The sequence below is a fragment of the Seriola lalandi genome, unplaced genomic scaffold (assembly GCF_002814215.2).
Source record: "Seriola lalandi dorsalis isolate HSWRI2012SDOR001 ecotype SW California unplaced genomic scaffold, Sedor1 jcf7180002054672, whole genome shotgun sequence".
Taxonomy (NCBI): domain Eukaryota; kingdom Metazoa; phylum Chordata; class Actinopteri; order Carangiformes; family Carangidae; genus Seriola; species Seriola lalandi.
In genome coordinates this window covers 766,241-791,472 of record NW_019525225.1, presented here as the reverse complement: position 1 = coordinate 791,472, position 25,232 = coordinate 766,241, and the positions used below count along the sequence as shown (strand labels likewise).

General features: G+C 39.6%; 2 protein-coding genes across 2 annotated transcripts in view; one reads left to right on the top strand and one right to left on the bottom strand.

Annotated features, from left to right (window-relative positions):
• hephl1b (hephaestin-like 1b) overlaps positions 1-12,860 on the bottom strand; it is a 14,614-nt gene extending 1,754 nt beyond the window's left edge. Inside the window, exons 1-17 of the mRNA XM_023421566.2 lie at positions 12,477-12,860; positions 10,682-10,926; positions 8,961-9,173; positions 8,192-8,404; positions 7,680-7,934; positions 6,953-7,127; positions 6,116-6,255; positions 5,835-5,966; positions 5,062-5,267; positions 4,531-4,675; positions 4,174-4,386; positions 2,524-2,740; positions 2,267-2,406; positions 2,036-2,161; positions 1,825-1,931; positions 1,439-1,673; positions 176-350 (exon numbers count right to left, since the gene is read on the bottom strand). Coding sequence (XP_023277334.2) covers positions 176-350; positions 1,439-1,673; positions 1,825-1,931; positions 2,036-2,161; positions 2,267-2,406; positions 2,524-2,740; positions 4,174-4,386; positions 4,531-4,675; positions 5,062-5,267; positions 5,835-5,966; positions 6,116-6,255; positions 6,953-7,127; positions 7,680-7,934; positions 8,192-8,404; positions 8,961-9,173; positions 10,682-10,926; positions 12,477-12,652 — 3,113 coding nt within the window. The 5' untranslated portion in view covers positions 12,653-12,860. The remainder of the gene's footprint in view (positions 1-175; positions 351-1,438; positions 1,674-1,824; positions 1,932-2,035; positions 2,162-2,266; positions 2,407-2,523; positions 2,741-4,173; positions 4,387-4,530; positions 4,676-5,061; positions 5,268-5,834; positions 5,967-6,115; positions 6,256-6,952; positions 7,128-7,679; positions 7,935-8,191; positions 8,405-8,960; positions 9,174-10,681; positions 10,927-12,476) is intronic.
• Positions 12,861-15,485: 2,625 nt separating this feature from the next.
• On the top strand, positions 15,486-24,153 carry tmem135 (transmembrane protein 135). Its single transcript, XM_023421535.2, has 15 exons — positions 15,486-15,660; positions 16,134-16,261; positions 16,852-16,944; positions 17,174-17,207; positions 17,310-17,375; positions 18,285-18,331; positions 18,455-18,496; positions 18,590-18,766; positions 18,863-18,932; positions 19,091-19,258; positions 19,774-19,837; positions 19,963-20,039; positions 20,637-20,735; positions 20,836-20,903; positions 21,348-24,153. Exons 1-15 carry the CDS (start codon positions 15,523-15,525, stop codon positions 21,481-21,483), a joined length of 1,407 nt encoding a protein of 468 aa, XP_023277303.1. The 5' UTR covers positions 15,486-15,522; the 3' UTR covers positions 21,484-24,153.
• Positions 24,154-25,232: the final 1,079 nt, after the last annotated feature.

The following is a 25,232-nucleotide window of genomic DNA, read 5'->3' as shown; positions in this document are numbered from 1 at the left end:
ACACACACACACACACACACACACACACACACACACACACACACACACACAAACACATCACATACAGCACAACAGATGGGGAACTAAGAAGAAGAACTAAACATTGAGTGTTGAATGAACACCCAGTGGTTTTCATGCCAAGGACATTTGCATCGTACGGTTTCATTTCAAAAACTAATAATGATCTTCATTTGTGTTTGTGGAGGTCACCTTGTAGGTGAACGTCTCAGCGTGGAAGTGAACGGTGTGCATGTCCACTTCATTGCCCATCCCCAGTAGATACCAGTCAACTTTCTGGCCCCGCGTCATCACCAGTCCATGGAGGTTACCGTACACCTTACCATTGATCCCTTCAACAGACACATTCACATTTAGAGATTAGCGCACACTCACAACATCACACATGGAATATGACACAAGCTTAAAAGGAAAACCATTATTTAGACTTCCTCTTATGCCAAATTAAAAAAAAAACTTGTGTAAGATCTGTGAAAGACTTATCAAAAGCAAATTGCATACTGGATGACTAATATTGGATCAAATATTGGATTTAAGTTTTTACCTTTTTTGTTTTTTAGGATTTAAGTATTTTTAGTGTGCTGAGGAGGAGTAGTATGTTCTGCCCTGGTTTGCATATTTAGATGTTAGGTTTAATGTTAGGCTGGCACTTCTGCTCTGTGACACGGTGCATTATTTTGCTGGCAGAAGCCATAAGAAGATGGTAAATTGTGGCCATAAAGGGGATGCACATGGTCAACAACGATACTCAGATGGGCCGTGGCATTCAAACCACGATCGGCTGGTTGTTTAGGCAGCCAAAGTGACCCAAGAAAACATTTTGTACACCATTAAACCACCACCGCCAGCCTGGACTGTTGACACAAGGCAGGTTGGGTCCATGTATTCATGCTGTTGACAACAAAGTCTGACCCCCACCATCTGCATCTGCGTGCCTCAGCAGAAAAACCACATTTATCAGCCTGGTCTCCAACTGCCCAGCTCTCTGGCAGCGACAATAGCAGCACGGTCAAATGTTGTGAACATTAACTGACGCTCTGTATAACTGCCACATGATTGGCTGACTGAATAATTGAATGAATAAGCAGGTCTACAGGTGTTCCTAATGAAATGCTCAGTATGTTTACATATTATATGTATTTGTTTTATGTTTTATCTTAAGCTGGGATCTGTGTGTGCTCTATATTTTATCTGTCTGAAAGATAAATTTCCCCTCTTGGAAAATAAAGTTAAAAAGTAAAAGTATGAGTAGTTTTTATTGTATCTTCCTTTTACATGTTCTCTCCCATCCTAACACGTTTCCTGATGGGATGACCCCAGTTTTTCTCATAAGGATCAATAAATCTTGACTTAAATTCTTTCATAGATTAGATAGCTTCACTGTTCGCTCCCACCCCCTCCCTCTCTTCTTATCTCTCACCGTGCATCATGTTACTCTCTTCAAAGTCTGCGTCGGGAGTGAAAGCATCGGGATTGACGCCAAGGTACTTTCTGATGTTTTCGTCCAAGTACCAGGACTGGTTTTCATCATGCACCATGAAGAGCAGAGCGAACTCCTTCTCCACGTCGTCCCTCTGTCTGTCGGGCCCCTCACCGCGCTGCAGTGTCCCGGGCCTGCATATCACCAGAGGCCCTAAAAGACCACTGTACAGATCCTGAATATAAACAAATGGACCCACTCTGTCACAAACACCTAATACCTCAACTACCTAAACATGCAAGTGAATTAAAAACACATTGTTTTAACAGCAACACTGTGAATTATGTGCGTCCATGTGACCTTTACTGTATACAGAGATTACGTACCTTTATGAAATTAACATTGGAGAAATAGGCGTAAGAGATGCAGTTAGGATCTGAGACCCCTGGACCAGAGCTTACAGGAACATCCCACGTCAGCTCGAGTATGTGACCTGAAGGCAAGAGAACATAGAAAAAAAACGCAAATCAGTCCCTCTGGGAGAAAAACACCAGCAACAGCATGTATTTCATTTATTTCTTTGTATTTGATTCTCACCGGGTTTGACATGAACGTGCGAGCCACTGGCCCTGACTCCATGTGCACTAATGGAGTATGGTCGGCTGGCTTTGTTCTTGAAGGTGATCACGATCTGCTCCCCTACCTCTCCTTTGATTATTGGACCTGCAGGGTGACAAGTAAAACTCATGTTATCTTCAGTGTTTTCTTGGTTAAAAAAAACAAAACAAAACAAAACAAAAAAATTACATAAAGAGCAGCTAAACTTACCCATAATTCCCAGGTGTTCTTGGTTGGGCTGCCGTTCCTTCTGAACTCTGAAGGTCTCATCAGTGTATTCTCTGTACACCGCCTTCTTATAGCGTGAGCCAATTCGGTTCTTCCCACTCTCCACAAACATATTGCCCGGACTAGGAGACATGTACCAATTTGCTTCCATTAACAAACAGTAATAAGTTATGCCACTAATCACATGCTCCGGCTCCAACACCGATATACATCATCCTACAATTATCTTACTCACACACCTGTCCTCTAATGTGGTGTGGAAGTTCTCCAGCTCCCACTTTCTGTCAGGTGAGTAGTTCCACTCTATTTCTTCAGCGCTGATAAAATACTGCACAATCTTGGTGGGCTGTGTGCGCGTGTGCTTCACTTTGCGTTGTGGGCAGTGGTCCACTCTGTACTGCTGCCTCATGCCAGCTGAGTAGTGGTCTGTTACCCTGCAGCTCACCTCATACACACCTGTCAGGAGTATGAAGAGAGGGTTAAGGATTTGGGCTTTAGTGGTTTATTTGGGACGGTTGCACTTCCGATTAATGATGACATCTAACTCTTGCTCGGGTTGAGTTTGAATGCACTGACTGTAAGTCGCTTTTGACAAAAGTTTCTGCCAAATGTGAACTGTCACCAACTCCCATTTTAAATTTAACGACAAAAAAAAAAAAAAAAAAAAAAAAAAAACAAAAAACACTTCTGGTTTGCACCTTTTTCTTGCAAACCTCATTCGCTTTCAACTGCATTGCTACTGGTAGCTAGAAAAAAAAATCTTGTGGTTTTCAGTGTGTTACAAATGTCAACATGTTGGGTTAGCTCCTCATCGCTTATTCTATGCATTTAGAGTGTGATTTGTGCTATCAGACCACTTCACTCAAAAATGTGTTTTGCTTCACTTGTATGTGAAGAGTTTAAAATGAAAGATATTTGCTGGATTTTTCACTGAGGGAGAAGTAGACGTAATTTTAAAAGAATGTTAACTACTTCATTTTTGTGGGAAAAACATATCAGACACAAATAATTATATTCAAATCGGAATATTTTACCGTACATGTCTGTAGGAGACTTGGTTATAGTCTTAAGAGAATCCGTAGCAATTTACATCACACATGTAGCAGAGGCCAGGTGTTTCCTGCATCCACATCCACTGTTATACTTAACTTCTTTTTTTTTTTTTTTTTTTACAGTATTATCTCTTGATGACTAACATGACCAAACTAAAAATAAAAAATGATTAGAATGACTGCATTGTATGCCTCTGCCAAATAGTCTAATTGTAGGAAATAGAGTTCCAATCCCCGACCTTCCTGAGTTACAGCGTTGAATAATGGCCAGAAGTCAGTTTGCGGAACATTAGACGTTTGTGTTAAATTGTGTCAAATTTAGCGTAAAGATTTGTGAGTTATTTGTGAGTTGACCACAGAGTTCTAATCAGTTCACCCTCGAGTCCGAGTGAATGATTGTGCCAGATGTAATAAAATTCCCTCTGGCGTTCCTGATCTCATGTTCCTCACAAGAACATGAGCTCACTGTGACCGTGAACTTTGACCACCAAAATCTAATCAGCTCAAGTTTAAGTGGCCGTTTGTGCCAAAATTTGAAGGAATTCCATCAAGGAGTTGCTGAGATATCACATTCACGAGAATGGGAGATACGTATGGACGGATGGTGGTTTACAACATCAACTACCGGAAATAAGATTAGCACAACAGATAGCATTGAAATTTCCTGTTCCCACTGTGGTAATTTATGTTTCCTGTGTTGGGAGTAGTCTGCATGTCACAGGGAAACAATCACACACAAAGTTATCCGCCTCTGTGTGAGTGGAAGAGGATGTGATTTTTCGAGTGGGAGCACTTTCTGTTTATTTCTATGTAAAGAGCAAGAGCACAATGACTAACCAGGAGTGTTTGGCTGCATGGTGACGGTAGCAGTGGTGTGGGGGAAAACGCTGACCGTGTCGCGCGTTGTGCTCTGCCTCTTGAACGTGTTCCCCTCAAAATAAACACCATGGATGTCCGCCTCTGTACCTAGCCCGTAGGTGTACCACCAAACTTTGTCCCCGGCACACATCTCCAGTGCGGCAAGGTTCCCATACATGCGTCCATTCACAGCTGAAACGACAGGGGACACAAAGAAGAAAATACTAAAGAAACACTAGAAAATGGCACTCAAATTATAATACTAAAGGTATGTGAACTGCACTTATTACCACAAAATAATATCTTAAGGTGAGGTAAAACTACACACTCTTTTACCATGCATCTTATTGCTCTCTTCAAAGACCTCGTCCTGTGGATTTGTCTCCTTGCTGCCAAATATCTCGATATTCTCGTCCAAATACCAGCTCATGTTTTCATCCATGACAGAAAAAAGAAGGAAGAACTCCTTATCCACGTCTTTCTGTTAAACAACACACACACAGTCCAGGTATTAGTAAGGACACAGGGGTTGGAGATGTAATGGCAGTTGCAGTAGACAGCATAAAAAACTAATAATGTATTATATTGTTTTAAACTCTTGTACACATAAAAAATGTCCGTGCCTGCCTATCAAAGATGTATATTGTGTTCTTGTTACAGTCAACTTGCTATATCACCTTCTGTACAGTGCATTTTGTTCTCATTATCGCTATCTTATCTGCAATGCCCCAATTTTCTGACAAGGATGACTGAAGTTTCATTTTAATCTTATTTAATATCAGTAGTGCTGAAACAAAAGAGAAATCAATAATTAATTTTTTTGCATTTCTCTACGTGAGTGTTTGTTAATGGATAACGGAGCAGCACCTGGGTTCCATCCTCTCTCAGCGTTCCTTTCTTGCACACGAGCAGAGGTCCCACTAATCCAGAGTTGGTGTCCAAGGCAGGATCAGTGGCAGAGTAGTACAGGTAGGGGATACAGGGCGGATCAGATGAAGACGGACCTTCTAGGACCTGCCAGGTGTAGACAAAGCGCTCGCCTGGACCAACGTGGGAGCCGGGATTGTTAACACCTACAGCATTGCAAACACAAAGTTCTGCAATAGTCAGAATTGATTTTTTCCTGTGTGTACAAGGCATTGATCGCCTGCTTTAGAATCCACTGATACGAATGCATGTATTCTATTTGCTTGAAACAGCGGCAACAGTTTTATTCCTAAATTTTATTTTTTAAACTATTTTTAAACACAGCCAACAGGCTTTTGCAATAAAAGTCTGTGTATCCATAATTGTTTATCTTCTAAGAATTTGAAGTATTCTGAAATGAAAACATATTCTTTTGCAATGCGGCTCATGCATGAGTTTTATTTATTGGGTTCTAGTTCAAATGAAATAAGTTCATTGCTCTACCGCGCACTACAGGCATGGACGGTGATATATCCTTCAGTCTTGAAGTAATATTCATGCAAATTTCAGTCTGAATTGTTAACCATCGGCTAAAGCTTCTGTTTATAGAATACAGTCAGTCATTCCTCTCCTCTTGTTATCACTGAAATGTCCTGAAATGCAACAGTTAAAATATATCACAGCTTCTGAAGTTTTTTTTTTTTCTAGGCCATGCAGCTAGCTGCTCCCCTCACCGTCCTCGTAGCTGCTTCCCTGGGAGTGTTTGTCATAGTGCAGGCCATGAGGCTGGATGCTGTAATTTCTATCAGCCTTGTTCATGAATGTCACTTTGAGAGTGTCTCCTTCCTCTGCCCTCAGGACTGGACCTGGACAAATACAGGAGATCATTGTATTCCAGACAAAAGGTGGTGAGAGAGGGAGCTTGGGTGAAGTACAACACAAGTGGATAAAATACAAAAGAGAGAGTGTGATTTTTGCCAAATCTGGAACCTGTCGGAAAAAGGGGACACCTTACCTAAGATTCCTAAATGTCCGGGATCAGGTGTTGGTGGTTTTGTGACGTTGAAGGCATTGTCTGTGTACTCTTTGAATATCGCTTTCATGTACTGACCTCCGATCCTTCCACCACCTCTGCCGAAAAACACCTCTGATGCACTATACAAGGAAAAGCACAAGACACTGTGAGGAGGGCAGAGAAGTAGTAACATAGCAGTTCATTTGTGGCCTGGATGAAGCAGCGATGTGGAATTTCTTACTAGAGACAAAACTGAACAGAAAAAAACAGCTGGCGGGTTGGAGGGGTTTCACTGCGTCAGGTCAGGGAACGATAACAAAGACAAAATAACAACCGCGTCACTATCTACACTGTTTACTCTAGACACTACAAAAACTGCCTCGCCACAGGAATGACCAGGGCGCATATAATCAGCACTGTCCCGAGGCCATACAGACAGCAACTTTGTACAGAGGTTTTGCAAGCCTTAAAGGGATAGTTCACCGCTTAATGAAAGGTAGCGTGTAGTAACTCCTGTACTTCCTGCTCCAGAACTAATCAGGCTAAAATGTCCAACGGATAACTTGTACACCTGCCTTTTATGCCAGCTGCCTGGCTATAAAGCACAGGGGTTATATAGTATTAGCTGCTTGGTTGATATATTGTTATAGTTTTATTACAGCTGTAAAAACATTTTTTCCGGTTCCATTATATAACTAGTTTTGGATTTAACGGACTGACCGCGATGAACTGACCAGATGATGCAATAAAACAATAAATGTAAATTCACCCTTAATCTTGCAGTGACCCTCACTGTTCCCATTGATTACAGCAGGTTGTACCGTCATGTCTGCCTACCTGGCGGCCTCAATGAGGAATACATTGTTAATCAGATCCTTTCCTGAGGGGGCATAGTTCCACAGGACTCTCTCTGCTGCCAGGTAGTAATTCCTCACAACACCGCCCATCACTGTGGTGCTGGCCTCACCCTCACTGCCACATGACTTCACTTCATAAAAGGCCTGCATCCCGGCTGGAATTAGATGAAGAGACATGCACAAGAATATTACACAAGACCATCTACAAAGTAAAGCTTGTGGTGAAAGTGGACCTTCAGAGGCAGAGCAGAAAATAAATTAATGGTCCATAAATAATACATTTTCCAGGGTTCTTTCAGCAGGTGACAGATTGAGGTGTGGTCATATACAATGTGTGAAACTATCAAAGGTGTGATATGCAGGGTAAATAACTTCATGTTTCCACTTGTCTTGAAATACACACAAATAAGAATAAACTCGTTAATGGAAAGTCCAGTATGATACAAAGGAATGGTATTTTACATGTGCCAGCATTATTTGTAATATTTGAGCAAGTATGACTCATTGACTCATGTCAATTATCAATGGACTTTGCACACACTTAAAATACAAGACCTGGCATGTTTGAAACAGAAATACAAGCTCTGCTGCAGGAATGCTCATAACGCCAATGACTGTGGTGTAACTCACAAAATATGTTCTCCCCTGTCAGCAGCCGGTAAAGTCTCAGAGCGAAGAGGTAAAAGGTTAAAGGTCAGGTGACCTACCCTGCAAGTGGTCATTAACCTGGCAGCTCAGCAGCCACTTCCCGCTTGCTTTCGGGACCATCTTAGCGGTAGCAAACGTGGCCGGGAACAGGCTGAGGACGTCGGTGCGGTGGCCACGGTCCAGCAGCGTATTCCCATGGAAAAAGGCAGAGTGAATGTCCACCTCATTACCCATGCCAAACAGATGCCAGGCTACCGCACGGTTCTGGCACAGCTTGATCCCGGGCAGGTTACCAAACAGGTACCCATTAATAGCTGTCACACAGAGAAAAACACAGACAGAGGTTAAAGGAAAAGAGCAAGAGAGAAATTTTAACCTTTAGAATTTCTTTTGACTTCATTTGGAAAAACACTTTAAATATGCTCAGTTCCATAGATGGTACAGTAAGGACAACAACAACTTTTTGATTTTGTGAAAAACTAGCATTTCATTTCACAATAAATGTTCATGCGTGTGCAGTCATTTCAGTGTCAGATAGTCCTTGAAAGACTTAAAATCACTCATCTCTCACCGTGCATCAGGTTCGACTCTTCAAAGTCTGGGTCTTCTTCGTTGACTCCAGCTGGATCAGAGAGCATCTTAATGTTCTCCTCCAGGTACCAGCTCAGGTTCTCATCCACCACGTTGAACATCAAGAAGACGTCCTGGTCCACATCGTGTCGGGCTGAGTCTGTGACAGATTCTGGCTTCGTCTGAACTTGTTCATTAGTCTTCTTCAAGATTCCTGCGCACATACAAAAAACATAGATGTGGAAAAAATATAAACTACTACGTACACAGGTAGGGGCACGGTTAATCTTTTTAGGCCTCTGGCTTCCCATCATCTTTGTTTAAAAGGTTTTAAGAAGCACTTAGTAACTGTAATCATGATTAAATGTCACATATTTTTCACTTTTCTGCTGTTTTATTTGAAGTTCTGATGTCCACAAGAAGATATATTTGTGCTTTTAAGAACCAAAAAACATCTCAGTGTAGTTTTATATCCCCTCAGTTTCTCTCTGGAGCTATAGCAACAACAGGTTAGTGAGCCAATTGGCTGACTGCTTTCTGAGTGATTGAAACACTCAGAGATGCCAAATCCTGCAAGGATCCTGTGTGCATTTCTCCATGGAGATACTTTCACAGAATTAATATAGAACTTAGATCTGCTTTAGAGTAAAAAAAAGACATGGAAATCTCACTTTATACAAAATGGGACCTTTAAGGGATTTGATTTCACATACAAATAATGCACACATTATAAGAAAGGTTAAATAGCATGTAGTCACATTGCTTCATACCTTTCTTGCAGGTGAGCAGAGCCCCGATAAGTCCTGAGGCGATGTCCTTGGGAGCATCCAAGTGAGAGTGGTAGACCCAGGTCAGGCAGTTGGCGTCATCATCTGTGGGGGCAAATTCTGGCCTGACCTCCCAGCGGTAGGTGTAGCTGCCTCCCGGAGGAACACAGTCATCCTTCTTCAACCTGCCTGATGTCCCATCTGGATAGAGTGCCCCTGGTAACCGAATACAGGATGTTTATGCTGAGATCATTGTGTTTCTGCTCAAGTTTAGAGAACATGATTATGAGTATGGTTTCACTTTACGTCAGCGGAAAACAACAATATGGTCTGAACATTATGGTCTGAGCAAGCTACATTTGCCCTAACTGTTCAAAAACTGGAAGATGAGTGCTGTAGAATGATGTAAAAAGATTATTCATGAAAATCACGGTCATATCCATTTCATCTCTGGTTCTTATCTCAGTTCAGCTTTAAGCCTCCACATGTGTAGGCGTGTGTGACCTCTGTACCAGGTTGTACTCCTGACAAGACATATTAGCTGATTTTATCAGTTTTATGTCCTCATATTTTGAGATCATTTCCCCATTCCTGTTCCTTCTCCATTATTTCCACTTCGCTCCCTTCTTGCCTAAGGTGCTGTTTATAAAAACTAGTTGAGTTATAGCTACTAGTTACTAGTTATCTGACTTATAGGCAGAATGATACACTTTAATTTCCTTAATAAAGGAGGACATCAGCTACAATCTGTTTAAAGAGGCAGAACTTAATCTTTTCACTTTCGCTTCCCGTAAGGCTCTAAAAATTCCTGAGGCAGAATTTGTATCCACAGATGAGGGGGGGTGGGAGCTTGTTGCATAACAAAGAGCTGCAAAGTTCTTAGGAGACATATTTCAGGGGAGACCATGTCCTCCATAACAGCCGCCTAGTTAGTGAAATTGTGCTGTGTACTTCTCTGCACTCTGACACAGGCCTGAATGGACTTTCAGTTTGTAACCCATTTGCCCTTTTTCTGTTTATCCTGTCAGTATCTTGTTATCAGAGACAGTTGCAGCACTTAAACAGAGCAGCAAACACGCCAATACGCCATACTTTCCGACTGGGATTACACAAAGCCACAGCACAGTGTATCAGATATCAGAGACTATATCTATTCAATTGAACAATGTATCTGAAAATGCAACCGATGTCAGTATCATGTCGCTGAGCCTGTGGAGCCTAAGTGTTCTGAAAGCATTGCCAAAACTTTGAAGGATGTTGAGGCACATCTCTTGATAATTGTTCATGCTCTGCATCATATCATAAAAAACAATACTATATTTTTTTTCCCAGAAGAAATAAGTCATGGCCAAGATAAAATGCTCACTTAAACTAATGTCACTTGCAGAATCTCTGTGAATATTTCTTCAGATATTGTTAGTGATATCACCATTGTTATCATTTATGAGTAATGGTAATAATTAAATATAAAAGTTTTGCTACATATCATGGCAAACTGATATATATTTGGGAAGGAAATCTATTCAGGATATCATGCAGCATTAATCATTTCCATCTGATGTATTATGCTATTTATTATTATGACTATTATTGTAACAGCAAATACTAGGTTTTGAAAAAGATGCATTTTGTCTGGGGGATATCTAATTGATTTTGCATGTCTTCCTGCCTGTAAATACATGTGTGTTCCTATCTGCACATACATGTATTATGTAACACCTTACCCTCTGCATCCTTCTCATAGAAAACTCCATGGGGATGCATCGAATAGTTCCTGCTCGCAAAGTTCTTCAGGTGGACCACGATGACGTCATCAACCTCCGCTCGCAGTATGGGCCCCAGGAATCCCAACCAGTCAGGTCGAGGGGCCTGTACTTTGTACGTAGCATCTGTGTACTGTCTGAACATGGCCTTCTTATACACACTGCCAATACGGTGGGGTCCTCTTTTCAGGAATACAGATGCTTCCCTGAGAAAAAAGTGGCATGAAGACAAAAAACAATGAGAGATACAGATGGAAAAGCGGTTACACAGAAGGAGGAGAGTGTGTAGGAGGCAAAAAAGGAAGAGGCAGATACTAATCCTGTTTTAATGGGCCTCAGTGTCAGAGTATTGTCAACGTGCACTCTAAGGTTTCTCAAATGGCTCGGATTTATCTTTGAAATCATTTAATCTCATTGTCAATAACTGACTGAACTTTAATTTCAAACTGTACACGAGCTTGTCATAAACGCCTTAACTCTGCGTGTAAAACTGCAGAACAAACTGTATCTGGTTGCATCTCCTCTAACAATTAGACTTTGTCATTATTGTGATTACATGTTTATGTGGGCTAATAACCCGTTGCTGGAGCTGTGGCGAATGCAGTTCTGCTGCTGTATGTCCAGCTCACAACCAAAGCAACATGGAGGATGAAAAGAATTACTTGGGTTGTACTGACCTTGCTGTCTATTAAAAATACTAATAAACTGAGCACCTAATCAGAGCAATTTAGTGCACATCTCACTAATTCATTGCACAACCGTCATGTATGACGCCTTGGCTGCTGCACAACCCTTTTGTTTTAAAAAAAAGAAGAAGAAGAGATTATGTAATCTGGCTGCCTGACAGAGTAAGTCAAGAAAGTCCAGCATTATGCAAGGATGCAACATTTATGTTCCTTCAAAGTGATCTCTCTTGAAAGAAGAAATAAACCGCGGCCCCTTTGGAAAATCATAATCATATCCCTCATACGCCTTCAGACAGTGGGCTTTTGTTTCAGTTTGGGCTTTTCTTTCATAACAACTTTATTTACTTTTAATTACAGGTATGTTAAATAGGGATATGATGCTGTCTGTTTTCTAGAGTGTTTTGAGAGTCAACTGCTGAAAATATCACTATGAGCACAATGACAGTAAAAAAAAAAAAAAAAAAAAGGTTCACTATTACTGGTTCACCAGTAATGAAGAGCTCACCCATAATCAGCTATCTGAACACTGACTCAAGCACAGCCCATCGGGACACCATTGCCAATCATAGTAACGCTATTATTTTTTCTGTTTATTCTTAAAGTACTTTACACTTATGAGATATGACACTATTGGAGTTGTTATGCAAACTTTTCTCTCGTGTATATGAGAGGCAGCTGTCTGTTCCGGTGTTAGTATTACAGTAGGAAGCCTTTAATCGAATGAGAGATGACAGTCATTCACTGTTAGTCACCCGTGTTTCCTCTGCCAGACGAACCAGCAAAGCACACAACAACCTCAGGTCTAGACACAGTCACACCCTGACAGAATGACACACTGCAGTGCAACTTTTCACATAAAACTTTTTTTTTTCTCTCTTTATCTTTGCATTTAGATTACGGACCTTTCATACTTTTTATAATCACTTTACATCTGTTAATCGTATCAACACCCCACGTGTTAATTTGATTTGTCTTGTGAGATCAGATGAATAGGTGATAACACTTAATTCCACTGCCCCTCACTGTGTGCACGCAACACCTCCAAATAACTTCACCGTATCAAAACTCACTCATCATCTGCGACGTTTTCCCCGTTGATCAGATTTCTTCCACTTGGTGCATAATCCCACGAGTCCTCAATGATCCCCACGTAGTAAATTCTCTCCTTGCCGCGGCTCCCTTCTGCCAAGGAAGGGAGAAGAAACAACAAACAAGTCCAAGCAAACAGCCCCAAAGTCCGTGCCATGTTCTGGGAATCGCTGCGTCAGATGAGGGCACAACAGAGAGTTTAGCGGGTTATTGGTTCTAGAGGAACAAGTGGAAAGCCCCACCGCCTCCAGCGTGTGTAAGCCCGTATTCAGACTGTGCGCCGGCGCTGTAATACTTACGAAAGTCTAAAAAGCAAAAACAGTTGGCCTATTCAGTCAGAGAGCAGCGGCGGAGTGACCGCCTCCTGTGGTATCAGACGTACTGCAGGGGCAATAACCACTCAATGTTCTCGCGTTAATTGTTATAGGTTGTTACTGAAATCGCCTGCTGGGAAATTAAAGTAATTGAGCTACTTATTTTAAAATGCAGACTCAAGCACCGCGGGTCGTCTCAATTGGCTGTCAAGTTTCCAGTTTCCACAGGTGATGAATAAGCATGTTAGTCAGCTGGTCTGTGAACAGTTGTTGAGAAATTAATTTACTCTAGATCTTTCTACATTTTGGTATCACTTTCTAGTAAGTCACCCTAAAGAACCAGTGGCTTTATTATTGGTTAATAATAAATCAGTTTTAAGACATTAATAAGAACAAATATATATTGTGAAATATATCTCTGGCTGCTTCTAAATGTTGGTGATCCATTCATCATTAAAGGCCTCACAGTTTCTAATAAGTCAAGTGGATTTAGTTCCAGGTTCTTCAGTTTTTGGCGGAAAGTTTCCTGTTGAATGATAAAGCTGCTGCAAGACGAATTTTACACAACCTGGCAACACAAAAGTTGGCATTATGATTGGATTTATTTAACCATGAATAAAATCATTAGTCACAGCTTATTGGCCAAAACGTAACGAGTTGCACAATGATATGGAAATTCTAATTCAAGAAAGCAAGCTGAATATTTGATAATTTGGATGATTAGAACATTTATTAAAGTTGCGATGTTGTTCGAGTATTTTCTTAGTTGCAAGAACGCTGTACAGCCACTGAAAATATTTTAAGACAGCTCATCCTGATAATGCACGTTCCCCTCAAAACAGCATCTCATACCTGCCACAAAGGAATGAAGCTGACACCTGCTGACCAACTCTGAGCAGCACAACTGTATAGAGACCAAGCTGGGTGAACAATTGCAGGACACCACGGTAATATGCAAACACCATAAGCATATTTTAGTCACTCTGGTCATGTCCCCCTCATCCAGTTTAGTGAGTGTGATCCTTGAGCTTCCTATTTTTCATAATCCCCACAAATCTCTCAGTACAATCTGCACACCAAGCTCAATAGTGATGTTCTGCCAAAACAAATGCACTGGGTGGTTAGATATGGAGTTGATATGTTCTCTTTTGTCATGTTGCACCATCATGCCCCCTGATATCCAAGCCCATAGAAAGAACAGACTGTTCCACGAGAGCACCTGTGTGCTAATGTATTCTCAGTCAGGCACCAGCCCAACGCTAAACTGTGAATGGAATCCTCTGGAAATTTAACTTGATGTCTGCTGGATGATTTCTATATGATTTACATTAAACATTACAATAATGATATCTAAACTGTCAGATTCCCATGCCATTCTCAAATTGTTATTTGGCCCTGCAATGTGTGTGTGCTTATTTTAATTTACAGACAAAATATGCTCATTTTAGGTGCAAATATGTGAATGAAACTAAATACATTCACACAATCCACATGCCTCCACTTGAGCGCCAACAGAACCTTGAGCCCATTTTTACAGTGATGGTTAACATCTTGTGTCAGATTAAGACTAATCTGATTTCAGATTAAGGCATTTGAGTTGAAGATTCAGGCAGGTTTTTGAAATTAGCTTTAGTTCTATCCTCAGATGTTTGTAGCATTATAGCATTAAGAACAAACCTCTTACATGTCACAGGGTCCCATCTCTTTTATACTTATCTTGCTAATTCTGGTTTTAATAAATAATTGTCTTTTTGCCCAAGTACCTGTCTATTAATCTTTAACAGAAGCTCCTAAAGTCCTGATTTGTTTTAAAAGTTCTATGCACAGGATAGACTAATATCATGTGTGCACATGATTGATAAAAATCATGTTGGGATTCATAATTTAAGACACTGAAAAAGCAATTTTGCATAATGAGTGCTTTTAGCATTAAGTTAATTTTGCTGGTATACAGTGGTGTCTGAGTCCTGTACATATGCAGCTTCAGTGGAACCCCTTCCCTTTTAATAGATCCGTTGTCACACCTGTACAAACACCTGAAACAACAAGTAAATGCATACATACGTGGTGATTAGAAAAAACAGTTCGTAATTGAGGAAAGTTTGCACAATGTGAAATCTCACCATATTTCAGCCCTCTTTTTTCATACATGTATAAACTGCACTTTTTGTGGGAAGATTTCACTTTTCATTTTAGAAGAATATAGAACATTATTTCTGTCCTGTCTCGGTTATATTCTGGCCTGAGGAAGGATTTCTGTATAGCTGTACAGAATAAAAGACAAGAGTTAGAGTTCACTGGAACCATGTTTTATTTGCAGGAGTGGACTAAACCATGACGACATTTCAGAGAGGGGGTGGGGGCGGGCAGAAAGGCTTGTTTAGATACAAGGGTCTGTCAAACTTCACTGTACTACAAATACAAATAATATAAAATTTAAAAAGAATTGCAATTAAAAACAAACTTTTCATTTGGGACCTGTCTACTTAGTTCCACTATTGCCCTCACTACTACGCTCCTTTTTTCAATCCCGGACTTTCACTAACAACAGAGCATCTTTTAAATCTAGCGGTGTTGCTACTTTTACTGAAGTAAAGAAGGGTGGCCCAGTCCCAGCGCCGTGCGCGTTCACGGCGCTTTTGCGTGACCGCGGTTCCCTCAGAGTGAACGTGAACGAAAGCGCGTCGCTGCTGTTGGTTGTCAGTGTACAGACATGGCTGCCCTGAGTAAAATACCACACAGCTGTTACGAGATCGGTCATACCTGGAGCCCGTCGTGTGCACAGTCTGCTGTGGATGTAACTAGGGGTGCTCTGGAGGTCTCCTTCAAAATATACGCCCCTCTCTACCTGGTACGTTTTGTCGTTCGGGCGTTCAGTATTGGGACTTGTAGACTCGGAAGCTAAAGTTAGCTAGCTAGCCAAGTAATGCCAAAGTAGTTCTGAGAAATCGCCGTAAATATTAGCTGACATGTTAGCTTTCACTCGGGGACTAAGTTCAAGTTCAAGAACTAGCACAAACATTGCAATCTCAACGTTGTCCTTGAAAAACACAGCCTAGCACACTCACTATTTACCCGCTAATTAACAGTGGTCACCTGAAATTATCACTTGACAGGTTAAACCGAATAGTTAGCATTAACCTGCTTTACCAGTTTGTCGTGTTTACGTTGTAGCTCTTGATGCACTGTAATGGTTTTTAAAACTTTCACACCATCATCAGGTCCAATGGGGAAGTTTGTCACATTTGAACAGCTGTTTCAAGTTTTGTCAGGCGTTGTTTGGCAACAAAATATTAACACTAGCAACAACTTTCTGCATTGCAGATAGCAGCAGTTTTAAGGAGAAGGAAGAAGGACTACTATTTAAAAAGGCTTCTCCCTGAGATCCTGTGGTCTACCTCTTTCCTCACTGCCAATGGAGGTCTCTACATTGTTTTCTTCTGCATCCTCAGGTTAGTAGAGCAAATGTCACACAGATACACATTGTCAATCACAACTCAGCTGAAATTAAGATGCAAAAGATGCCAGGGTTTGACACTGATCTATGGATCAGTGTATATGTTTGTCATTGAAACTAAAGATGTCATGTTTCATAAAACAACATGAAATAAACAAGCTTCTAAACTAACAAAAGTTGTTTGCAGTCTTATCCGTGTTAATCACCAAAATGCTCTGTGTGTCTTTGAGTTCCAACACATTTCTTTCCTCATTAAACCTTTGCAAAGCTGATTGAAAAATATTTAACATCCTGCTTATTCACATCCATGTCCTCACCTACATTGCCTTTGTTAGCACATGTATACCTCAGTGGAATAGTATGAAACCATTGGCAGGAATACAAAACACTGTTCCAACCTATGTGTGCATGCATATGCCTCTTCAAGATAAAAAGGGAGCCCATACAAAAGATTTCCATATAGCTTCTAATAGAGGTCAAAAACTACACAGGATACTTGTAATCAAACCAAAACTTTGCTTGTTTTTTATTTGAAAAACGTAGAAAAAAATACAGTGAAGTAACGCTGAATATATCCAACTTTAGGAAACTGTTGGGAGGGTTCTACTCCTGGTCTGCCGGGTTTGGCTCGGCACTGCCTGCCTCTTATATTGCCATCCTCTTGGAGCGCAAAAGCCGGTGAGATTCATGGCTATTTATTTTAACTACATTTGCTTGCCTCTCTTACTCTCTGAAAGTCCTTTCATGTTTTAAACTAAAACACATTTATGAGGTGCAACAATGCACAAAAACAGCGCTTCCTTTTTGGCAGTTGTTGGATACCTCTCAAGCATCAGAGATGGCTTTGTAAATATTGATTCTGTTTGTAATGAGAAACTTTATGTCTCATCCCTTCTTTCCCCGCCAGGAGAGGGCTGCTGACAATATACATGACAAATCTTGTAAGAGCTCTTTTGTTCATTCAAACATTATTTATTATACATAAAGAGATACATCTGCTTTTACCAAACAGTGAATTTGTAACGATGTATTCTTGTTGTCAGGCCACTGAGACTTTGTTCCGCATGGCCGTGACGCGGGGCATCATCAAACCCATCAAACATGGCGAGGTAAGATGACAGGGAGGTTTGGGTGAGCTAAAAACGAAGGGAGCTAAATACTGGTGCTTGGGGGCTAAATAGTATAACAAATAATACAGGAGGCCCTCGTCCCTACTCAGCCTGTTTTAGCTGTTATCAGGAAGCTGTGCTTCATCAGAACTGTATGAGCAGATGTGGAATGATATGAAGAATCTTCAGCAGTAGATTTCTTCTTTAAATTAGCTCTGTCTCATCACAATCATTGATGCAAACAAGAAGAACTCTATTGTGCTAAACGTGTGTCCAGCTGGTGATTATCAAACTAACTTCAGCCTCCTCTCACATCCCCACCTGAATATAATTCAGTGAGCCTAACTTGTAAATCCTCAGAAGGTTTTTCCTTATTCCTGACATGATGACGTGACTTGCTGCTCTTCATAATTACAGCAAAGCCAGCACAAGTTGTGATAAATCAGTCAGCGTCACCCGCTGAGCTGAATCAGACCCTGACGCATCTCTCCTCATGATCATTTTAGTCAGTAAGTGACGGTACATTCGTCTCACTCCTTCGATATGTGGCCTTTGCTGCGTGAATTAGCAGCTCTGCATGCCTTTATATTTCATACATGTGTATTAATTTTTTCTTACGTTAAGCAGTCTTTATTTCAGATGTGGCAGCAAGCCGGAGATGCAAGACGGATACATATAGATGTGTCAGTACAGAATATGAAATGTAGGCAGCTTACACCAATATTATACAGCTTCAATATCAAGTTAATTTGTAATACGTAACTTTCACATATGGTTTGACTGCATGTTCAACATGGCTCCAGTGTCAGTGACCACTTTCATCACCCATCTCACCAGACTGTACTGTGATGGTGTCACACGGGTCACCTGTTGTCCTGATTTCCTCTTTCTGTCTCTGTTTCCTATTAGGTGCTCTTGTTCTGCATAACTGCATCACTCTACATGTTCTTCTTCAGGTCAGAGCAGCACAGTGGACAGTTTACAGTGAAATAATGAACATTGCTTTGTTATAAATATCCTTCAAATACTGTATAATAAGCGAGAGCAAATCTTAAAAGTTTATGTGTTTTATACTGCAGGAGTAAAGATGGTCTCAAAGGCTTTGCATTCTCTGCATTAAAGTAAGTTGCCCCTGTTCCCACTGATGCCTTGATTTAGATCACTGACAGTTTTTGGGTAAACCTCACAGCGGTGGCATGCGTCATGTGTCGCAGGTTCATCATTGGGAAAGAAGAGATTCCAACTCACTCTGGTACGGCAGAACACGTCTGCACGAGGCCCCATGAGAGGATAGCTGCTGCAGAGACTGAGGATTCACAGGAGTCAGCAGAAAGGCCCAGCTCCAGGAGGAAAACTCTGGTAGCCTACACCAGGGAGCTGCTAGAATCACTGTGAGAGAATACACACCTTCACACAGACACTTAAGGGGTTGGCGCAGAGTGGTGGGCAGTACTGACTTTTTTTTTTTTTTTTTTTTAATAATCCAGATGCAAACGGGGTCCAAGACACAGATGTTGTAAACATCACCAAGACAACTGCATTTCGTACTGTGTTAAAGTAAGACACTTTTTTAACCAAGAACCAACTTTTGTGTGATTGTTCTCATTCATGCGATGATGGATTTATAATACTCAAACTCTTTCTTATTAAATAAAATAATAAATGATACTAATACTAGATACCAATACTACATTTCCTTCTTTTTCACTGTCCAGGGTTTTGTCAGGATGTTCAGTGTTGGCTACCTGATTCAGTGTTGTCTTAAAGTGCCCTCAGCGTTCAGGCAGATGTTCTCCAAACCCTCACGACTCCCCTCCCTCTTCTACAACAAAGAGAACTTCCAGCTAGGGGCATTTCTGGGATCCTTTGTCAGTATCTACAAGGTACATTTCATACTGTTTTTAAACTGTACTTTTTGCTATACTACCTTATTTTCTCTTCCTTGTTCCATTCCAAACAGAAAACAAACAAACCAAAAAAGAATTTATCACCTGTACTACACTGTTGCCCATAAAGTTGGAATAATTTTGTTTTCAGACACAGTCCTCTGTTTATTCCTATTTACATGCATCAGTAATCACTTTTGACCAGGTGCAATGACTACATTATGTGTCCCAATTACCCAGGTGAAATGAAATAAATCACATTGTCACAATGATTTCATGGAAAGAGGTAAAAAATATTTGATTCCAACTTTATGAGCAACAGTGTATATAAATTCCTGTGTTTCCCTTCTCCTTAAAGACACTTTTTATTTTTTAATCTCTCAGATTTTTCCTCACATATCTGATCTTATGTTCACTAACATTTCCCCATCCTGTCCCATTGTCGTATTTCTTTGCATACATTGCGAGTATTATATTGTTAATTTGTTTAAATGCATGTCTCTTTCACTCAGGGAACAAGCTGCTTGCTGCGCTGGGTGCGTAACATTGATGATGAACTCCATGCACTGATAGCTGGTAAGACGGGAATGTGTAAAGTGTCAAGTAAAATCCCTGTCGAGTAATCCTCCTCTGGACTTTGTCATGTCTCAGTTGGTTTACTCTTATTGACACTTTGACACTCTTTCCCTTTCTCTTTCAAGGCTTCCTGGCTGGTATTTCCATGTTCTTCTACAAAAGCACATCAATATCCATGTATCTCTTCTCTAAGCTGGTGGAGGTAAAAGAAAATCTCTTTGCACACGAAACAATAATAATAATCCAGTAAGAAGACAATAACATTGTCAAGAAAATATACACATCAAAATGAATCCCTCATCTCAAGGATGGAGAACCAATTTTCAGTGAATATCATACAAAATAGAATTCAGCCTCTTAAATAATAAATCTTACATTAATATCTAAAATATTACCAGTAAATACTGCAGGTTCATCATAATCTAGAAAAAATCTAGCATGTACAAGTATGTCTACATGCATACAAGAAACTAGTCGCTTCGGAATCTTGGTTATTCAGGAAATCTGAAAAGGTTATTAACATGCTTTGTGGTAACATTGTCACTGTAAATCTAAATCTGTGTATACACACAGCAGGTCTGTTATGAGAATGACCCATCTGGCAATTGTGCTGCTTTAATTCACACTAGAACCTTGGAGAAATGTTATATAGATGGCAGTAGTTCATAAATCAGCAGATTGCCTAAAGAGCTATAATAGAAAATTGACTCAAGTGACGGAACACGTTGCGATATGTGTCTGCTTATCTCGATTGGCTTGTTTATCATTAACAGCACAAGTAATAAACTCTTGTCTTTAGACCATGTACTTCAAGGGCATTGAGGCTGGCCGGTTCCCCTACTTTCCTCATGCAGACACTGTCCTATATGCCATCTCCACTGCTATCTGTTTCCAAGCTGTAAGTAACGCATACACAACCATGCATACCCACTCACATTTGCTTTTGTTTTTTTTTGGCTGAGTAACAATGTAATGTATGACTCATCACTGTTACACAGGCTGTGATGGAAGTGCAGAACCTCAGGCCTTCATACTGGAAGTTCCTGCTGCGTTTAACTAAGGGCAGGTATGAATGCATGGTGTGGAGTCTGTCAGTTGTCAAACAGTGTTTTGTTTGAGAATCAGTGATGATTAGAACATAAAATGCATTTTACTAAAGAGTTTTATTTTAATATTTGCATATCCTTTTCAGAGGGAAATTGCTGCTTTATTTAGTATGGATAACAAATTTTGCATTCTTTAAATGTTACCAAAGAGGAAAAGATGATGAGAAAAATCTGTGATCTTTAACAGTTTTACTCACAAACACAATTTGGTTATGATCCAGTCGTAGCTGCATTGTTGAAGAGCATTTTAGCAGTGTATATGGTGTTTGAGCATTTTGCAACACAGTTTGCAATAAATATATACTGTTTGTCAAGGTAATCTGTTAGTGAGAGTTGTATTTTCTGTCTCCTCAAGACAAGAGATTATTTTGTATCAAGAGATTGTTTTCTGTCCCGTCTCCTAGGTTTGCTCTGATGAACCGACAGTTGCTAGATGTGTTTGGGACTCAGGCCTCCAGGGACTTTAAAGGCTTTGTGCCAAAACTGGACCCTCGTTTCACCACTGTGCTTCCACCAGGAGCTGACATCCAACTCGGATGACTTGGGACCAGGCTCTGGGAGGGGCTTTAGGTTTACCTAAACAGGGAATGGACAGTTTCCCTGTTCTGTCCGAGTAACTAAAGGATTTTTTTTAAAGGTGTTGAAACAGCTCAGAAGTGGTAATGTTGTTTTAAAAGATGGGATATGCTTTGAAGGATGTAACAGCTCAAGATCCGTGCAAAGCATGGTCTCTTGAGAATTAAGTGTGGTGTTTCACAAGCACTTACTGTTTGGGCCTGTATGTATACAGGTAACTGGTGAAATAAATGAAATGCATAATTTTGTTAAATTGACATTGAAATTAAAATTGACAAGTATATTAATATTTTTAAGTCCTAATGAAACTCTCAATCGCACAGGACAAATAATAATAAGAAAGCCACACTCATTTCTATTTTGTCAAGTTGTCAATTTGCATTTGGCAGGATCACATTAACCTGTTCTACCAGGTATGTAAACCCCAAAATTGGTTTATTGGAAAATAAAAATTACTTCGCTTAGGATGCAACAGCACTGCTTTTAGCCTTTAATTGTAATGTTTCTTCATTTTGAGAGTTACCTGTTAGTTGGTACTGACTGATTTTGACGAATCTCTGAAAGTGTACTTTCTCAAGACCATGGGTGCAACTGATGAGATATAAAATTATGTAGCCTTATCAAATATTTTACTTTGTAGTAGAATATGGAAGATGAATTTAGATGTGTGTGTGGAAAGTCAACATGTTTAAGCAGCTACTTAAATTAATTTTATTTTTCAAAGCTTAATTGATTTTTTTTTTTAATTGGGTTGTGCTTTTTTTTGTTTGTTTTCTTTTCTTTTTAAATCTCTACTCACTCTTATTTTTTTGCAACTGCACTTGACAGTAGTGATTTCCATTGAGTCATCTTTAAAGATACTTAAAGAGAGCATGGAGGGCTGTGCCAAATTTGGAAGTTAATTTTGTGGACAAAATGTTTTTGTTGGTGAGACTTTATTTCACTGTTATTACAACTCATTAACTGGAAAAAACATTACAAGTGATTTCACCTTGAAGACATAAATTGACAGTAAAGGCAGGAAATCGGTGAATATATTAACAGTTCATACAGAGCACTAACCTGATTACTTCAAAACCTTCATTTACAATTAGGTTTTCAGTAATCACATTTCTCATACACTGTATTTTCAAAAAGATTGATTTATTTTAGAAGTATTAAAAATATTATATAAGAAACAGTCAGATGTTAGGCCACAGCCTGAAGAGATTATTTGGTCCCAGGACTTTGAACTGTGCAAACTAACTCATTTAGATACATTATTTTCATTTCAGATTTAGTCTGACTTGGTTTGAATTATTTTGGTTAAATGGACGTACAGCTACAAATAATGAATTTTCTTTTACTCCCACTGCCCTGCTGTTACAGTGATACTCCTGTAGTCTGGCACATGGTTGAAATCAGATAGTTGGTGTCTCTTCCGCCCGTTTTACAGTAAAATACATATGTACTCAGTATTTAAAGCAAAAACTGCTTAAATGTCATGAGAAAGGACTTGATAAGAGAATAGGCCCATACATTTAGAAACAGCCTTTGACAAATGTATTACATGGATTACATCATTGTAAAAAAAAAAACTAAAAAGCCAAGACTTTGACATATGTTGTGAGCTGGTCAAATGACAATGCATTGGGGACATTTGCAGATCCATATAATTCAAAGTTTATTTAATTTGCAAATGGTCTTTAAAACCAAAGTTCTAAACCACAAAATCTATTGTCCACCCAAATTTCAAAAAGTCAAAGCTTCAGTCAACCTGAGCTATTATTTTAATTTTATTCTCTGGAGGTGTTTGGGTTGGAAATTACTTATAATATTCACTAATCTTGGCCGATCCCAAACACAGGATGAATTAAATGTTATTTCACTTGAGCTATTCAAATACAAAGAAAATTGTATTGGCGCTTTGCATTTTAATGAATGCTTTTGGCAATTCCAAGGTGAACTCTATTGCTTACAATCAACATTGATTGAAACATTGTTTAGGAATTTGGTACCACATCGATGCGTTTGCCTGAAGGTTATAAGAAAAATGTTTCTGTGAATAAAAAGCGCATAGCTCTATCTGCTTTTGTTTTTGATTTTTTTTTCTTTTTTAATAAGGATGTCTGCCAAAAAGATGATTTGAGTTTTAAACCTTTCATGTTCTCTGGAAAGTGTGAGTTAGACCTTTTTTTTTTTTTTTTTTTTCACGAAGAAACACATGGTATGTTAGGGGTTCATGTAATATTTCAGTGCTTAACACAAGATTCACTATGGCATCTTTAGTTTTTTTCAAGTGGACCATTCATGACAACTTCATTCCAGATGTGAAATAATTACATATAATTAGAGTGTAAAATGTTAAACTGTCTTGTACAAAACTCATATTTCTGGCAGTTATTCGAACTGACAGTTTGTTTACTTCAAGTTGTTCAACCCAGCTTTAGACACACCTGACCTCCATACCAGAAGCCATGATTGTAAAAAATACAGTGCAAAACTCATGTTTAGACTAAAGTAGCGGTGTTTTAAAAAGTGATAAATTAACTAAATCTATTGTATAGAATAATAATACAACTCTCTATACAACTCTCTGCACATGTATTTGATTTATGTAAAATGAGAGTATATTAAAATATTTTTTTGATTTCATGTGCCTGACTTGTTTTCTATCATGTCTTTGCTTGTGAAATGTCAAAGTCCTCAAGCTTCACCTGATCATGAAATTTAAGAACGGAAAAACTTCAGAATGCGTGTCACTGAATTTGAAACCTATCTTTTAGTTCACTGATTTAGTATAGATGCAGGGACATGGCGGAGGCTGGGCAATGTGCTGCTTTGATATCTGTTATTATAGATCTGGTGCCAAATCGGTTACCAGTTTGCCGTCAGGGTTTATGCTAGAAGATAAAGGGAAATTCAGCAAATTAAAATATCTAGAGCTGGAAAACATGTCAACTATCAACCCAATGTAATTTTTATAATATATCCATGGGTCCCACAGTATTTGTGTGTCAACTAGGAATCCAGAGCTGGTGGACTGATATCCATGGAACCTGCTATGTAAGAGTCAACAGGAGTAAAGTCCTGATGTTTTAACACTCCTGACCTTTCCTCTAGTGTCACCATAAGGCCAATATTTAGGTTTATACACAAGAAATCTAATGGGCAACAGTAGTTGTGAACATTGCTGACTAAATTTATGCTCTCTAGAGCAAACTTTAAAAGCTCTCCTTCACCATCAGACCAAAATGAACTCCCTCTTGTCTGTCAGAGAATCATTTTTATTATTTAGTGGACTGCAATGTCTGCTATGTCTTTATAGAGGGCAGTGATGGGTGAATAACGCTTTGATTTCACCCCAAATGCACAAGAAGAAGAACTACATAACAGCAGTAAGTATATCTGTGTGAAGTACAAACACGTCAGCACTTCTGTTTTGTGATTTCCCATTCAAAATAAAAGTGTGTGACTTACCTACAATTTGACTTACACATATTTTGTGATTGTGTGTTGTTTTATAGTGCACTACAAAATCGTATTCTTGCATAACCCAATCTTGAACGCTGCCATCGGTTTCCTTTTGGCTGTTAACAGATAAGGACAAATCAGCTGTCATCATAGACTGTAGGTATAAAAAGGCCATCATCCTAAATTATTGTGATTTAGGTCTATTGTTGAAGAATACTCATCCATATAGCTGGCCCTGTACAGATATTGTATTTTATTTA

Excerpts from the sequence above, each read along its gene's own strand:
- tmem135 (XM_023421535.2), top strand. The coding sequence starts at position 15,523 with ATGGCTGCCCTGAGTAAAATACCACACAGCTGTTACGAGATCGGTCAT. Across the intron at positions 17,376-18,284 it reads AACCCATCAAACATGGCGAG|GTGCTCTTGTTCTGCATAAC; the intron begins GTAAGATGACAG and ends GTTTCCTATTAG. Across the intron at positions 20,736-20,835 it reads CTGCTATCTGTTTCCAAGCT|GCTGTGATGGAAGTGCAGAA; the intron begins GTAAGTAACGCA and ends ACTGTTACACAG.